We start from the raw sequence: 16326 nt of genomic DNA, 5'->3' as shown, positions 1-16326 counted from the left end.
CTTCGTGGTCCCGTAGAAAATTAGGAACGTATATGTTGCCATATACACGTAGAAAACCACGTATATATAGTATTATACCTACCCAACCCTGTAACAGAGAGGGAGAGGGTTACCAGAGATGAGTTGGAGCATGACGTAAGAATATATGTACGGAACTCAAGCCAGAGGTGTGAGTGCAGAGTAAGTAGGGGGAACACGTATGAATAATGGTAAGGTAGTGTGAGTGGGTCCGAAATCTTAGCCTCCTGATTGGCTGAGATTTGGTTGCATCTAATTGACGATCGAGCGATCAGGATCGATTTGCATTAACTATTAATGCGATAGAGACATGAGATTTACTGGATCCGGATTCGATAAATCCCGGACTGAGGAGTACGGTGGAAACGTGGTTAATGTTCGATCGGTATTTCATGAGCGCTACAGCAAAGCGCGAATAAAAGGTTTTGATTGACTGCAGAGAACGTACGGCGGAAGTTTTCCCATTCTACTTTTCTCTGCAGCGAATCAGAACCTCTTATTCGCATCTCGTTGCTACGGTGCTTCGCACTGTAGCGGTAATGAAATATCGGCTTAATATTAGACGCGCACAATGGGACTCCGGTCCAACGGAAATAGACTTACCATCGTTCAATATGGCTTCCCATTTATTGCCGTGGTTCTGACATTTGGAATTGAAAACGATCGTGATGTAGATACGATATACGAGGATTTTTTTCGAGATTTCAGCCAATTCCGGAAAAGCACCGGTGTATCTGTTTATTTTTCTTTAGATATTCTGGGAGAATATCTACGTATTCTAGATAGTACCGATGGGTTCCAGCGGGTCGTGAAAATATGTATTCATTACTTGACGCCTGTTACTGACTTGGCCCAATTTTAATTCATGTTTTTAACCCGAGTATAATCAATTTTTTACGGGAATAAGGTCGATATAAAATGGATCCCCGAATTCATAGGAGGTCAGAGCCGGAAAAAGAATCTGGTGATTTGGTTAGTGGTATAACCTCACTTTTTTTTTTTATAATACTGCTGTATATCATTGAGATCTTCAGAAATATAAAGCAGTTAAACGTACTCTTGGACATGTGTTTTTGGGGTGATCGATATATTCCTTAGTGCAAAGGATTCACATTAACTTTTATGAATTTCAGATTATAGAATGGCTAAACGAAGCCTCTATGAGCACTACCGAGGTGACGAAGGTTGCGAATTTAGCTAAGGCTCAAGAAGTTCTTGTAAATAAAGAACCGCATTTGCTTAATTTATACTTGGATGAGGTATTGCAGTTTGCTTGTGATAGGAATGCCGAGGTGCGAAAGACCATAGCGGGATTTATCGATGATACTGGGTAATAAACCTGAATTTTAATACGTTCTGAAAATGTTTAATACCGAATGGATTAACGGTACCTTAAAGGCTGCTTTACAGCCATTTACTCAATTATTTAGTCGTGGAATGTGGTAATGCTCTGTAAAAATATAATATGTTGGTTTTCAGAGTAAAACATCCAGATGTTATTCCTTGCATGGTACATGTTTTATCGAGGCTAGTTTCTGATGATGCATCTGCAGTTTCGAAGCGAGCTCTAAGGGCAAGCAGTCGAATTCTCAGAGCTGCTTTGAAATGGATAGCAAGCGCCTCTTTAGTGACACCTGAAATGGAAATGGCATGGACGCAGCTTAGTATGCTCAAGGTTCAAATTATAAATATGATTGACAGTGACAATGATGGGTAAGTTTACTCAATTCAATGAACAAGCACTGTTCAGTATCTGATGCTTTTGTTTAATTTTTATTAATGTAGGATCAGGACGCAAGCGGTGAAGTTCTTAGAAGGCGTTGTTCTAATACAGACGTACCCTGATCCTGATGCTCCAAAGAAACCTGATGATTTTTCTTTGGAAGATGTGCCGTTGACTCTCAAAATTGCTCGTAGACGAAAATTGGAAGAGGAAGCTAATCATGTAATGGAATTGTTAATTAAATTTCACGGTTCTCCACATGTCAGTAGCGTAAATCTGATGACGTGCATGGGATCGCTGGCGCTTATCGCTAAAACGCGCCCTCAATTTATGCCAGGAGTAATTCAAGGTACCATGAACCAAAAACATATATAATTTGCAACTCCTTATAAGTCCTCGAAATCTAATAAATTTATTCAACAGCTTTGCAGAGGCTTCAACATGATCTACCACCGACACTTTCTGACTCTCAAGTAACAAGTGTTCAGAAACAACTGAAGCTTACTCTACTTGGCTTGATGAAACATCCTGCAAGCTTGGAGTTTGCTTCATCGATAGCCCGACAGTTGAGCCAGCTTGGAGCAAAGGAACAAGAGATTGTCAAGGCATACCCAAAACCAGAAGATATTCGCCGAATGAAGAAAAGGCAACAGGTAGCGATCGATTAATTTTATCTGAGAACTATTAAATAAATTTGAATGTTTATTGTCAGTTTTATTTTTTACTCTTTCAGGAAACTGCAGCGGCTAATGCTGCGAAACGAGCGAAATTGGAGGCAATTCCTATTCTTCCTGAAGAACCCGAGCCTCCAGTAGTTCCTGTGCAGCCTCCAAAACCTCCAGAACTAATCGAGCTCCCGGAGAGTTATATTGCAGAAAGATTAAGTGTAGAAATTGCAACAGATCTTGTTATGGACAGTATGGTAAGATTTAGAATTATGACAAGGAAAGAGTTTCGACATTATTTTTACTTTTGAGTTATTTTTTTTTTACTTGAAAATTTGTATTCATAAGGCATGGGTACCAGATACAATGACTGCAATCTTCCAACGAGACTATCAACCAAGTGCTACGACAGATATAACTATTCAGCGACAAACCATTGCTAAACTGTTAGCGAATCAAATCAAGCAAGCAAAAGCGAAGAAAACCAAGAAAGATGCAAAGGATGAGGAAGCTGTCATGGAAGATTTGATTAAAAATCCAACGATAAGCGTGGCTGAAGCAAAGAGGGAACGGAAGCGGGAGAAAGACAGGGAAAAGGAGAAGGAAGCAAGGGCAACGCTTGAGGCTGAGAAATCGCTTGCGAAAGCTAGAAATAGATTAAAATCCTTAAAGTTGTCAGAAGTTACGAAGCCTCTTTCAAAGGAGATGAAAGAGAAGATGCTATTAATGGCGGTGAACAGAATCCTTTTTGCAGAAAAGGTTGCGATCCTTGGTGGCGTAGCTCCTGTCAGGTATTCCCTCCTTTTATATTTATAAACTTAATTCATTTAGTGATTTCTTGATTTTAACGAAATCATCAACAGGTCCAAAATTTTAACAACTCTGGCTGCAACCTTTAATCCATATATCAAAGAGTCTGTTCTTCGTTACATTACGGATGACATGCGTACTCGATTGGACCTGGCGTTGGGGTGGCTTTACGAGGAGTATGCATTACTTCAGGGTTTTCAGAGGAGAACTACTTTGTGTACGAAACCTCAGGAAGCTCCACACCAAGCGTATAATTTTTTACTTTGCACTTTAGTGTCCGCAATCGATTTAATCCAGGGCAAAGATAGAGATACGTTACTTTCAAGGTGCTTATCTTGTAAGACACTTGCACGATGAAGTACATAGAATTGCATTCTACTAAATTGTTAATTTTCACATTTAAGGTTATATTTGGAAGCACCGCTCATCACTGAAGATGCTGTGGAAGCATTGAAATTAGTGTCATCGGATGAAACCCGAGGACTTGCACCTTTGCAGCTCCTTAAGGAGATGGTCATTCGCCGGCCCACAAAACAATTAGTTTTCTTGAATGTACTGCTCTGTCACACTGGCCACGAAAACAATACGGTAATTTTTTTAAAAGGTTTTGAGGTTGTTAACGTATTTATGCTCTTATTAATCGTGTTATTGTTTCATTGGCGAGAAGATAAGGGAGGCAGCGATTCGATTAGTCGTAGAGCTATATGCACGTCCCGAGCTGAGTAAATTGATAGAAGAGTATGCAGTTCTCTATTTGGGTTTCTTGAGGCTACATAATCCACCAGAAATAGTATTTGGGCAAGACAGAGGCAGGCCTCAAATTGAAGACCTATGGTCAGAGTCAACTACGAGGGCATGTCTTGGATTGTATCTGGCTCTCTTAACAGAACATCAAGACCTCATTTACGAGTAAGATAAATATGGTTTAACGGTAGAATAACTTTGCATTCAGAATGCATTGATTATGTTTTACTTTTAAATAGATTGGCACGTGTATATACGTCAATGGGACCAGATGTGAAAAGGATGGTTCTTCGATTAGTGGAAGGTCCTGTCAGGTCCCTGGGTATGGGAAGCCCTCAGCTTTTGGCGCTTGTAGAAAACTGTCCAAAAGGAGCAGAGACATTAGTTACTCGAATTATCCACATTTTGACGGAGAAATGTAAGTTCTATACTAAATACTTGATTTTTATTTTAATTTTATTAATGTTGCTAAAACTTTCAATGATATTACTTACTTTTATCATTACAGCTCCTCCAAGTGCAGAATTGGTAGCCAGAGTAAGGGAGCTCTATCAGACCAGAGTCTCCGATGTAAGATTCTTGATACCAGTACTAAATGGGCTAACGAAGAAAGAAGTCATTGCAGCACTGCCAAAATTAATTAAACTGAACCCTATTGTCGTCAAAGAGGTTAGTATATCTTTGTTTATGGCTTACAGTCAGTTTTAGTAATTAAATTCCTTGTTTACCATTCATTGCAGGTGTTCAACAGGTTACTGGGGAATCACAACAATGATGGCAGTATACCACATACATCTCCGATAACACCAGCTGAATTGTTAATCGCTTTGCACAGTATCGACCCAACGAAAGCAGAGCTGAAAACTGTAATAAAAGGTATGGTGGTTTCTTTAATTTCTTTATCAAACATTTTTAAAATTTAATGTACATGTTTTAACGTTTCCAGCCACTTCATTGTGCTTTGCTGAGAAGCAAGCATACACTCAAGAGACCGTAGCAGTTGTAATGCAACATCTCATGGATATGACACCACTGCCTACGTTACTCATGCGAACAGTTATCCAGAGTTTGGCACTGTATCCAAGACTCAGTGGGTTCGTCATGAACATTCTCCAACGTCTCATTCTTAAGCAAGTGTGGAAGCAACCAAAGGTCTGGGAAGGATTCGTAAAATGTTGCGAACGCACTCAACCTCAAAGTTTCGCAGTGATCCTACAACTGCCTCCAGTTCAGCTCGCCGAAGCTCTTAAAATGGCGCCAGGATTAAAGGCTCCACTTCTCGCACATGTAGAATCGTTTGCTGAAAATCAGGTAAATTCTTTCATGCCCAAATCAACAAGGAGAGATTAGGGTTAAAGATAATCACTTAAGAATACTTATCGGTTCCTTTTCTTCCAATTTTTAGAAAGCACACATTCCACAATCAATAATGGATGTCATTCAAGGAAAATCACTATGTGATCCAAATGATGATTTTGATATCGTAAGTTGAATCATATTGTTAAGAGTAAGTTCAACTATCAAATATTAAAATTTAATTTTATCTTTAAGGCACCTCCGGGAGACTACTCAATTGAAAAGGCTGAATCGATGGAAATTGATCTATCGGAGCCTGCACCGCCAGGATTGGATTAACATCCAATTTAGTAAACTTCGAGTATACAGGAGACTCCGTGACGTCTTTTAAGAATGTGAACCTCACTGAGTGAAGGCCTGAACTTTTATTTCGAGAAAAATGAATATTTAAGAACGTCAACGACTGAATAATGCAACGCACTTGTATCGCCAGTGCATATAAATATCTTTCAAATGGACTAATGAAAGTCGTCACACTAGGAATTCTTGAAGTCTCACAAGTGACAGTTCAGTTGGTGAAAAGACAAGGAGAAAGTAACTTTAACGCGAAAAGGGATATCAAAATATAAACGACATTACGGAAAGAGTGAGTCAACGGCTTCTTCAAGAAATTATGTTTTTTAAGTCCCAATCCCAGGTCTGAACCCTTGCAACAAATCTTTATTTACAGTCTGTTAATAACAATCTACTAATAGTTAGTACATGCTGCTGGATATATTCATGGTCGAAGAGCATCGCTTGGAATTCTGGTAAAGTAGGAACGTTGTCCCAAGGCATTTGAATCCCTGCAAAAATAGGACGTCTCCTACTTAACCTCAAAACTGTTACTTGGGCGATACACCGACATTAGGATATTTTAAATATAATGTACACTCCTGCGTACATCGAGAAGAAGTTATCTAGGTGCCGCTAAAATATATAATATATTCCGTAAACGAATCTTCAATTTTGTTTCCGATCTAGTCAAGAATTTTATAGCGAAGATTCCAGTCTCATCGGGACTCGACTCCGTAGCATTTGCAAACAGCAGTTGGATGTGTTGAATGTAAGCATTCTTTCTCACTGAATTAACGATTAAGAGCTGCATTGCAAATGACAATTACGTTAAAGCCAATCGTCTCCAACCTTTGGAGCCAATTGGCAACTGGTACGCTTTCTTTGGTAGAATTTCCTAAGCAAGATCTAACTTTGAAATCAATTCTCTCCGGTCTTTTAATCCATCGGTGGTCTGTGCGACGAGAACCTATGCATAGAAGGTAGATCCGTGGATCTACCTTGGTGGTATCAAAGTGTTCCTGGCAAATATTTCCCAAGCTGATCGTCTCTAACTTCGAGTTTATCACTCCGGTTTTCGTATCGATCTTGTAGTCATTGTGACGATTTAATTCCAGGAGGTAGAGCGATAATGCCAGTCTGTGGAGATCTACAATGGTGGTAACGTGACGGTTTTCGGGTCAACACTTCCTAATGTAAAGTATCCGTTTCGAAGGAAGTCAGAAAACTGTCACAGCGTAGGATCAGCCGTCCTGAAAGGAAGGATACAATCAACGTTTTTTAACAATGAGGGATTTAGATTCCATATTTATCCCTTGCGAGCGGAAATCTAGTATTAAGGTGATGCGAAAGTGGCGACAAAGAGATCTCGTTTATGAAACTTTCCTCCGAACTGGGTGTACCGAATCTATTCAAATTTTACAATATAAATATGTAAGACATAAGGAAGGTCCTGACCCCCATAAAATTTCGATTTTTATTTTCAAAATTGTTTATAGATATTCTTAGCATTTTTTATAAAAACTGATATTTCACGAGTGTCAGGACTTTCCTTAGAGTCTCCACATTTACGTTGCAAGGTTTGAAACGATTCGGTACACCCAGTTCGTATAAAAGTTTCATGAACTATTGCCGCTTTCACATCTTAACATGCTTCTTCTCTTTTCTCGCGGGAAAAGTCGTCAATGTTACTAAGCCTCGCTTACGGTCTTCTAAGGGCTCGCATCTGCTTTCGTCGTGCCTGCACGACTCCGTAGACGACTGCAGCGAGGCTGCGACAAGTGCTGGTGTGTTTAGTGGACCCTCCAGGATGAAACGTCCCCTTCCCTAGGACGAAGTAGGTCTCCATAGTCCCTTTGCCTTTAACTTCGATATGTCCTCGCTTCTGCGTCTGGTATCCTCGAGATTCTAGATACTAAAAACCGAGGGAATCATTTATCTCCTTGTATCATCGAAAATCAAGGCAATCTTCACTTATCTCTTCTTACTTCCGTATTTATTCGGTTGAGGAATATGTTACCGCCGTTTTGATTACGTTACACTACGTTAACCTTTTGCCGTACAAATTAACTCGGCAAAATCCCCGCAAAACAAGAAAATTTGTTTTATCCGAAATTGAGACCGGGAGTCTGACTCGTGGATGTTCATGTTTGGCCGAACATTTTTATCACGAGTCGGACTCGTCAAAGTATGTAACGGCGGGTATTTATTCCGCAATTTGATATTTAATTTATCACTTTGAAATTAGCCAAGTCAACTCGTTAGATATTGATCTACGAGAATAGGTACCTTTGCGATGTCACGAGGAACTTGGATCTTCCCCATGACACCTGTTGAGTCCATTCTGGATGCCTCGTTGACGGTATTACCCCATATGTCGAAGACAGGTTTTCGAGCTCCAATGACACCTCCGACTAGAGGGCCACAGCTGATTCCTACTCGAAGGTCGAAATTGTTGAAGGAGTGGACGTTGACGTCCTCCAGTCGGAGCCTCATCGACATGGCATAGTCCACTAGTCTGCAGAGGTGTTCCTTGTCGTCTTTATACTTTTCCTTTGAAAAAAAAAGATGTGTTAAAATTTTAGCGATCATTAGAAGAGCCTTGATCGATAAGGTTCCACCGAAGGACAATAACTACGTTTTGGCTTGGATTGAGACCAGAGGCCGCCATATAAGTTGCTCCTACGGTTTTGATCTTCTCGATGCAGTGGAATCGAGTCTCGTCCAGTAACTCGTCAAAGTCAGCTAAAAAACAATCGTGGTAAGCGAGCTTTGACTTGGTAAATCAGAAAGAGTTTAATCGAAAGAAATTAATCAGGTTTCAAGGAGGAATGAATTTGATGTCTAGGTGACGATTGCAATTTTATCGGAATAAAAATCACTTGACACTCACCGATGATTTCATTCAGTAATCTTATGCATTCCATCCCTTTGTTGACGTCCTCTGAGTAAAATTCCGTAAAATTGGGGACACTCGCAAACATCACGCCCACTCTGTCTCTGGACTGCGAGTACAGCTCCTTGAAGTGAAGGGGGTTCAGAGGTATCGAAGGATGCCTTTATCGCTACATTTTTAATACTTAATTACCAATTAACAAGTAAAATGACGAACCTCAGGGGCTCTTTCCTGCGTAAGAAAGTGATGAGCAACGTGATCGGGTAAGATGTTCTTCAGAAGCTGCATGTTATTGTGCCGTGACTCGATCATGTCCGATAACTCCCTCTCGGCTTGTTGTTTCCAAAGGAAGTCCAGCCTGGAGGTAACTTCGACGAGCCTGCCGTGATATGTCACCATGACCAGGAAGACGACAAGGAAGATCATCATCTGGGCCGAGAGAGGAGTCGCCGTCCTTCGTACAAGAAGTCACCACTTGAACCTCGTATAGAAACTCGACAGTTTCGCGCGAAAAGCGCAAGAAATTAAGGAAAATCGCGTTTACTTACGTCTTATCCCCATCAGAACTTGAGGCGAATAATTTCCGACAAACGACCAGGATTAGAACCGCATAGACAAGTACGATCACACTCGCCAAGGCAGTCTTGACCAAGTAATACAACTTCAAAGCTGAAGCGAGCGCAATGAGACATAGGATCCACGTGAAGACTATATGCTCCGGTCTTAAACAACTGGGCTTTATTCTTTCTTTATCAAGACCAGCTTTATCGTTAACGTCCAATGGCTCTCCTGCATAGGACAACAATTTCCTCCCAAAAGCCAAGAAGCCATCCAGTTCTTTCCTAGAACTCTTCCTCCGTTCCTCGTGCTTCTTGTAGTGTCTCTTCAGCTCAGTTTTATAGTACTCCGAGTATTTGTAAAAATGAGAGAACTTCCTAAATTGCCGGTGGAACATCCTGGAGCCTCTTTGGAAGGCGGTCGTCAGCTTCGTTCGGAGATTCGAGGTCGAGGAGGAGATCGTGGTCACGTCCTCCAGGGAGGATGAAGATCTCCTGATGGAGTCGTATGTATTATCGTCCTTTAAAGCCACTTCTAGAAATCCTAGAATTAGTTCGTCCAGGCCGACCGTTGGCGGGGCGTCTTCGAGTTGGTCGATCAGTTTTGATGCGGTTGATGTATTACTAGGGTCGGTTGGTTCTTCTAGCCATTGACCCTGGGCTGGACAGACCAGAACGCTCACGGAAGAGACCAAGGCCATCAAAGCGATGACCCCGCAGATGAAGGTGGTACGGTGTTGCTTCTTGTGCACCAGCAAGGAGGAAGCACGCTGAAGACACTTTGGGAGGCTCTTAAACTCTTCAGCCATTACCAGAATAGAAGATGCCACCAGTAGGATCGTCGTGCACAGGAGAGATAACAGCAGTACCGTGCAGCTTTGGATGGTAAAACATGTACATGTTGTATGTATAACGAAGTTAAGAAGGCATTTAATACTTTGGAGGCTTTGACAGACATTTAGCGAATCATTGAAGGTATTTCTAATAGATTATTATTAAAAAAAAATTAATAATAATAACGAGATTCAATAGCAAAAAAGGGATCAAGCTTTACTTGCGACGGGGTACAGCGTACCTTGGTAAGATTACAGCCTGGCACGTAGCGATGAAGAGCCAGATGACGAAGCAACAGGTCATGTTCGACTTGAACATGTCTTCGCGCAGTTGGCCGAACTGTAAAGAGAGTCGTTATTTATGTCATACATAATTTGTAAAATTGTTGGTAGCGTTTATATTAATTAGCATGTTCCTTTTAACCCTTTGCGGACGACACTTTTCCTTTGTAAAGGTTTTTAGGCGGCTATTTGCCGACACTCGTCCGGAAAGGATTAGATGTCAGGAAGAAATTTCAGAAATGGAATCAACCTTCTGCTCGAGGCTTTTATCATTGTAACTCAACGTCCAGGTGTTAATATTAGCAGTCCTCATTCTTTTATTACTGGCAGTCTCTAGTCCACCAGCTTTTGAGAAGAAGGTCGTCGTGGACTTCTGATTCTTGTTGTCGTTCTCGTCGTCCAGATACTCGGACTCCAAATTACTGATGGAGGTCGCAGTGTTCAGCTGTAAAAATCATTTCCTCTTTTAAGCGGCTTTGCATCGGGATAAACGCCATTGTCTTAAACAAGGTTCCTACGTTTCCGAATGGAATCTCTGGGGTCCAATCCGGACCAACATCTTCCTCCGTCCCGTGGCCACTGTTACCCGAAAGGGGATTAGAAATCCTGAAGCTTTTGCGAGTTCTATTCGTGTCGTCTTCGGCCCATATTTTCGGCCGCGAGGAATATCTTCTTCTGGACCTCAGAGGCTCCACTTGCTTGATTAAATACGTCACCACGTTTCTCTCCTTTAAATAATTGTCCCTTTCAGCTCCGTGACCAGGCTCCACGTCGTACGCATCGTTGAGACAGTTCAAGGTGTCGGCAGAGATATGCACTCTCCTAAAGGACGTTAACCACAGAGAAATAATTACGATCTACTCTAGTTACATCTTTAAAGAAATTCTAGATACCCAGGTATGCCTCCACTCTCGAGATGATTTGCCAGGGTTACATCGTAGGACCAGACGTCGAATTGCCACTTCCGCAATCCCAAAACTCCACAAAGCACGGAACCACTGTGAATTCCTATCCGCATGTTCAGGTCCACCTGTGCTCAAAATCGACTACTTATGGATCGAGACTTGACAAAAGGTAAAAAGGTACGAGAATGTACTCTCATCTTTTACCTATATAATTAATTTAATCCTTTGAATTCTTTTTTTCAGGGAATTAAAATCCGGAGGCCATACCTTGGTGGTGTATCGTACGTCGCGGATGGCCTTTATCATGTGCAGCCCCATTTCCACGCAACAATGTGCATGGTCTGGTCTAGCAGTGGGAAGACCCGAGACGCAGTAGTAACAATCTCCAAGAAGTTTGATTCGCAAGCAATGATTCTCTGCCGAAAGTCGATCGAAGCGAGCGAAGAGGTCGTTCAGGACCTTGACGAGTTCCTGAGCACTGCATTGACTCGCCAGGGCTAAAAAGAAATGAAATTTGCGTACCTTTCGGCACTTACTACCCTACATTCTTGACCGGCACTCGCTATTACCGGTGAATCCTTTGATGTCTGCGAAAAGAATGCTGACGTTCTCATAGCGATGTATGTAGATTCGGTGGAACTGGTTAGGCGTAAAAGAAATTGTTCCTCCTCGTGCCGTCTCGCGAGCTATGTCGCGAATCATTTCCTTGGCTACGAAGTCCGGAAGAACTGGAAAATGTTGAATAGAATGCCTCGGATTTATGAGAAATTAATTACCTACGTCTCACTGCATTGCGTTTTTTTTTTTAGGAACTCCAGAAAACAAGGTGTACAAGTGGAAGATGCGGTAAAAGTACCAGAGAGTAGCAGCTTTTCCTGGCGATTGTTCTCGTTTTGGGTGCGTTGCCGCGTCTCCATTGATCGATGGGTCTCCAAAAATGCTTGGCGTTGTCCTCTATCCGTTAAATACTTTGTGTACAGGCCGGCGAGGTTCACAGCGAGATACAGGAGTACGTTTGTTGCAAGCATTTGCAATATGCATTTCGTCTCCTGGAACTGAGAAAAACGAGAATCATCCCTGAACTTTGTGATACGATGGTCGACACCGCGCCAAGTACACGTATGCAGCTGAAGACCGAGTCTCTTTACCTTGACCGCCATCCAAGACCTCTATACTACTTTTATTTTTTATTTTGTTACGGGAAGTAGAAGCTTTCTCTCGGGCGAAACAAAGTATAGGATGGTACCGACGTACTCACGTATTGCGAATCGCGCATTAGAGTGATAACGGCCATCGCTGAATGCGTAAAAGCAGTTCCAAAGCCGGCCAAGACGCACCATCGCAAAGGCAGAGGCAACATGGCATAAGGAGCGTACACCACGAAGAGAACGTACCACATCCACCTTTGTTGAGTAGTGAAATTCAGTCCTGCGCCGATGAAACCTGCAGATTTAATTCGCAGGGAGTATCTTAAGAATTTCTTCATCCAATAAAAAGTCCCCCGGATTTAATTGTCAATTTGCCGTGAGATGTTTCAGGCCCTACCTTGAGAGTTTATGAAAAGCCAAGTGAAGACTGAGGCCCAGTACAAGTAATTATTTGAGAAACACCGCCACCAGCCCAAAATGCAGACCATCAAGTTTGCGATCATGCAACAAATCGTCCAAGATATCGACTCGACCAATCCATCGCTCACCTCGTTTCTTCGCCACAGCCAGGTAACAACGAGTGCAATCTAACCGCCAATTAGCAGAAATTAATGACAATTTCTTCGCATGATTTTTTATTAATAACATTCACCTTGAGACCGAGGTCTATTACGTTGAGCATGATGAGTGATTTCTGTCTCTGACAATTGGAATAAATCAGATACGACGACTCCAACTGTTCGTTGTGAAAACTGTTGGTCAGGGATGGGCAGAATATTCCCTTGATCATGATGCCTTTCTTGAAAACGTCTGAAAATTGACGAAGAACGTCGAAGAACTCGCACACAATGGGCAAATCGTAGAGGAGGAGCTTTAGAAAAATGGAGAACCTGGCTGAGTATGAGTCTCCTCTTCCAGAATAGGTTGCTTAGCAGCGGCAGGCTCCGCTTCCTCGACAGTTTCCTTTTCGTCCTCGACTATTTTCTCCATGGCTTTAATGTCTATTGCTCCGAGTTCGGAGTTCCAAGCTGCAAGACCCTCCCTTCCGAGCCTCTCGGATGTGAGCTTTTTCACGGCCTTAATCCATAATTGCTTCCGCGGTGAAATACCCGATCTGAGATACGAGTCTAGTTTTGTCGTTGAGCATGCCCAGCTAACTTAATTTCAACTATGACTTACACGGCATTAGCAGAATTTCCTAACGTCTTTTCTTTCTCTAATAAAAATAGCATGCAGATTACGAGCACCGAGCGCAATTAATTCGTGTAGAGGTACTCTGGGTTACTAATTTCAAGGACGAGGTGTTCCGGCAATAGGCGGTCCAAGTGCATGATAATGTATTTTGTTTATTAAACAGCGGAATTATGCGGACTGGATTTCAGTGGGGGAAACTCAGTCCTCGTCGGGGGAAGGATCCAAATGATTTTTACTAAAAGTACACGATAAAGGGCTTATGGTACTACGTTCGATCCATTCTAAATACCGAAAGTTGCTTACTCGTTCATGCTTGTAACATCACTGTCAAGCATCATACTCCACGTCTGTTCTGTAATCATTATCTTGCAATGATTTATTTTTTCTTAATGCCTCACGTTGCTTCCAACGATGCATTCGTGCGAAAATTCGACATCGTGAGTGATAAAGTTCTTCCTAAATTATAAATGATAAGGATGTAGGCGTGGTGACCCTACAGTTTCATAGTAAAACCATTTAATACCGAATAATTATTTATGCGCACTTACAGCAGTGGCTTATAAATTCAGTTCTGGATTTATTCCAGATCTCTTTGTTTTCAAGATTCGTATCGTCCTCGACGCAGCATCGTTCTGTCGTATCTTTTTGCACAAGATCACCAACGAGGACGAGAAATCGCTTCATTTCTTTCACATAAACAATGGTCCTGAACTTTAACGCGCAACTAATCTTCCTACTAATTCACAATTGCTGAAGTGTATTACTTTCTCATCCAGGTACACATTCTGGAAATAATCAACAATTAGTTATGCATTATCAGTTATATTTATTTTTAGGAGTTGCTTTACGTGTAAATCTATTTGATATTTTAGGCAACTGTTGCGGAATTTTGAAAAGAGCTAGCGCGTAGTTTTTTTTTCTTTTCCTCTCGTATGTGTATATTATATTTTTTATTGATATCAAGGCCGCTCGGGTGTTTTCAACCGGAAATCGATTTACTCACATTCACTGAAATCCCAGAGCTTACCAAAAGTAAATGCACAACTGCACCATAGTGAAATTTGACCACATACATACATCCCTTTCATTTAATAACAGCACGATATTAACTTTTTACCGCAATTTATTAGCGGATTACAGTGAGGTTAATCTTACAGAACAATTTCATTAGATTTAATTTAATTTAAGAGAACGTTTTAATTTACCTTAATTTAATTTCACTCTTTCGTACATTAAATTTCGTTGAAACTGATACAACTGAATGCGGTCGTTTACAGAGTCTCCAAAAGGAGGATATTTATAGGAAAACTGGAAAATTACACATTAACTTTCTAATTACAACTCTCTCTGATGTCAACTCATCGAAGGCGAAAATCAGATTTTCCGTCAACTGGAAATAGCAAATATTATTGTTCGCGCGGTCTCTAAGAAGACGATATTTATTGGGAAAATGTGGTCACAAATATCTGGCACAATTGCACCAAAGTAAAGTTTAACCACATACATACACCCCTTTCATTTAACAACAGCACAATATCGTTAACTTTTTACAGCAGTTTTTAAGCGGATTACATTGCCGATCTCACAGAACAATTTCATTAGATTTCGTTTAATTTCAGAGAACGTTTTAATTTACCTTAATTTAATTTCACCCTCTCGTACATTAAAATTCGTCGAAACTGATAAAACTGAATGTGGTCGTTTACGGAGTTTCCAGAAGGAGGATATTTATAGGAAAACCGGGGAATTACACCTTTATCTTTGAAATTACACTCTCTCTAATGTCAACTCATCGGAGGCGAAAATCAGATTTTCCGCCAACTGGAAATAGAAAATATTATTGTCCGCGCGTCTCTAGAAAGAGGATATTTATTGGGAAAATGTGGAGTCACAAATACCTGGCGCGCGTCGCACCTTTACCGGACACCTTTGCGTCTGGCTGATCTTCGAAGGCAGCCATGTGAATCCACCGACGTGCGATAGCCTATTGACGTCACAGAGTTTCATCCCCTCTCGTTTATTGTACAAGGGATGCTGTGAGAATTGCCTTCGGTTGGTATCCCAAGTACACCGGTATTCGTTAATAACTTTCGAGGGGATTTCGTATTCGGCACCCAGCAATTCTCCCGAGGGGTTTCCCTCTGCTGCCATTTTTGCAGCTCCGAGATCGAAAAAGGGGATGCGATTGAAAATGAATATTTAAGACCACAAGCTAATTAGTGCATTCGGTTTACTTACGAGCCTTCAGGAAAGAAGAGGAAGATGCATCTCATACGTTTACGATTTTCCCATGCCAATTGTTGCGGTTCTTGTGACGTAGGAAAATGTGCTCACGAGGGCACCGTCTTCGCCGTCGTTATCTTACTATCTGTAATGGAAGAATATTGCTACGTAATATCGAACATTATTTAAGGGTTCTTAATATCTATGGGACGTCCAAGCGACGTAGGAAATTGGTTCATGCATGGGAACATGTCTCGATTCTTCCAGAATGTAGAAAATGTGCTCACGGTTAGCATTGCTCTCGCTGCCGCCATCTTGCAAGCTGGAACGGAGGAGCGGTTATGCGTTAAAGAATTCATTTTGAAGTTCACCGTAATTTCCAGTACCTGCCGAGCAATTAGACCGTATGATAAATCTCCCCATGAGTGTGCTTTAATGATTTCATCGTAATACAATTCCGTCAGAATCGACGTGGCTCCGTATTAGTAAAGAGCGTGACTCACGGCTGATAAAATTCTAAAAAGAATTGAATGAACACCATTACGCATCGCGCTGATTCTTGTTTGTTATTTCCCTCTCATTACTCTACATGTTCAGAGTGGTTTCAATATTCTTCCAAGATCCCCGTTCCTGGCCATTCTGTGAATAAGAAGAACATCGGTTAAACAGTGTTTAACTTATTTTCGTACGGCGGAAATT

At 41.4% G+C, this 16326-nt stretch overlaps 2 protein-coding genes across 3 annotated transcripts; one reads left to right on the top strand and one right to left on the bottom strand.

Annotated features, from left to right (window-relative positions):
* Window positions 1-936: 936 nt before the first annotated feature.
* LOC105698625 (symplekin) lies at window positions 937-6251 on the top strand. Of its 2 annotated transcripts, XR_002762269.1 has the most exons (17): window positions 937-990; window positions 1152-1348; window positions 1498-1731; window positions 1804-2090; window positions 2165-2394; window positions 2475-2663; window positions 2755-3197; window positions 3270-3542; window positions 3621-3804; window positions 3884-4125; window positions 4200-4378; window positions 4469-4629; window positions 4701-4836; window positions 4907-5271; window positions 5366-5443; window positions 5512-5902; window positions 5987-6251. XR_002762269.1 is itself a non-coding variant. In XM_023433264.1 (16 exons), the coding sequence occupies exons 1-16, from the start codon at window positions 937-939 to the stop codon at window positions 5593-5595; spliced, it is 3336 nt and encodes a 1111-aa protein (XP_023289032.1). In that variant the 3' UTR covers window positions 5596-6251. The 2 variants fall into 2 exon arrangements, 1 of the variants encoding a protein (XP_023289032.1); XM_023433264.1 differs by having other exon boundaries at window positions 5512-6251.
* A 131-nt stretch (window positions 6252-6382) lies between these two features.
* Window positions 6383-16317, bottom strand: LOC105698632 (adenylate cyclase type 8). The gene is made up of 23 exons (XM_012423037.2): window positions 15915-16317; window positions 15303-15772; window positions 15041-15225; window positions 13953-14189; window positions 13708-13860; window positions 13101-13324; window positions 12863-13020; window positions 12608-12797; window positions 12321-12505; window positions 11919-12117; window positions 11632-11790; window positions 11330-11559; window positions 11051-11187; window positions 10676-10979; window positions 10408-10602; window positions 10118-10215; window positions 9034-9918; window positions 8702-8939; window positions 8483-8609; window positions 8228-8334; window positions 7879-8142; window positions 7296-7504; window positions 6383-6842 (listed from the first exon to the last, which is right to left on the bottom strand). The coding sequence occupies exons 5-23, from the start codon at window positions 13764-13766 to the stop codon at window positions 6821-6823; spliced, it is 3990 nt and encodes a 1329-aa protein (XP_012278460.1). The 5' UTR covers window positions 13767-13860; window positions 13953-14189; window positions 15041-15225; window positions 15303-15772; window positions 15915-16317; the 3' UTR covers window positions 6383-6820.
* Between the last annotated feature and the right edge of the window lie 9 nt (window positions 16318-16326).

Source organism: Orussus abietinus, unplaced genomic scaffold (genome assembly GCF_000612105.2).
Source record: "Orussus abietinus isolate OABI.00-Male unplaced genomic scaffold, Oabi_2.0 scaffold31, whole genome shotgun sequence".
NCBI classification, from domain to species: Eukaryota; Metazoa; Arthropoda; class Insecta; order Hymenoptera; family Orussidae; genus Orussus; species Orussus abietinus.
This window is presented reverse-complemented; position numbering and strand designations above follow the sequence as displayed.

Excerpts from the sequence above, each read along its gene's own strand:
- LOC105698625 (XM_023433264.1), top strand. The coding sequence starts at position 937 with ATGGATCCCCGAATTCATAGGAGGTCAGAGCCGGAAAAAGAATCTGGT. Across the intron at positions 2,091-2,164 it reads TATGCCAGGAGTAATTCAAG|CTTTGCAGAGGCTTCAACAT; the intron begins GTACCATGAACC and ends TTTATTCAACAG. Across the intron at positions 3,543-3,620 it reads AGAGATACGTTACTTTCAAG|GTTATATTTGGAAGCACCGC; the intron begins GTGCTTATCTTG and ends TTCACATTTAAG.
- LOC105698632 (XM_012423037.2), bottom strand. The coding sequence starts at position 13,766 with ATGATTACAGAACAGACGTGGAGTATGATGCTTGACAGTGATGTTACA. Across the intron at positions 10,603-10,675 it reads CAGAGATTCCATTCGGAAAC|CTGAACACTGCGACCTCCAT; the intron begins GTAGGAACCTTG and ends TGATTTTTACAG. Across the intron at positions 8,143-8,227 it reads GTCTCAATCCAAGCCAAAAC|GAAAAGTATAAAGACGACAA; the intron begins GTAGTTATTGTC and ends TTTTTTTCAAAG.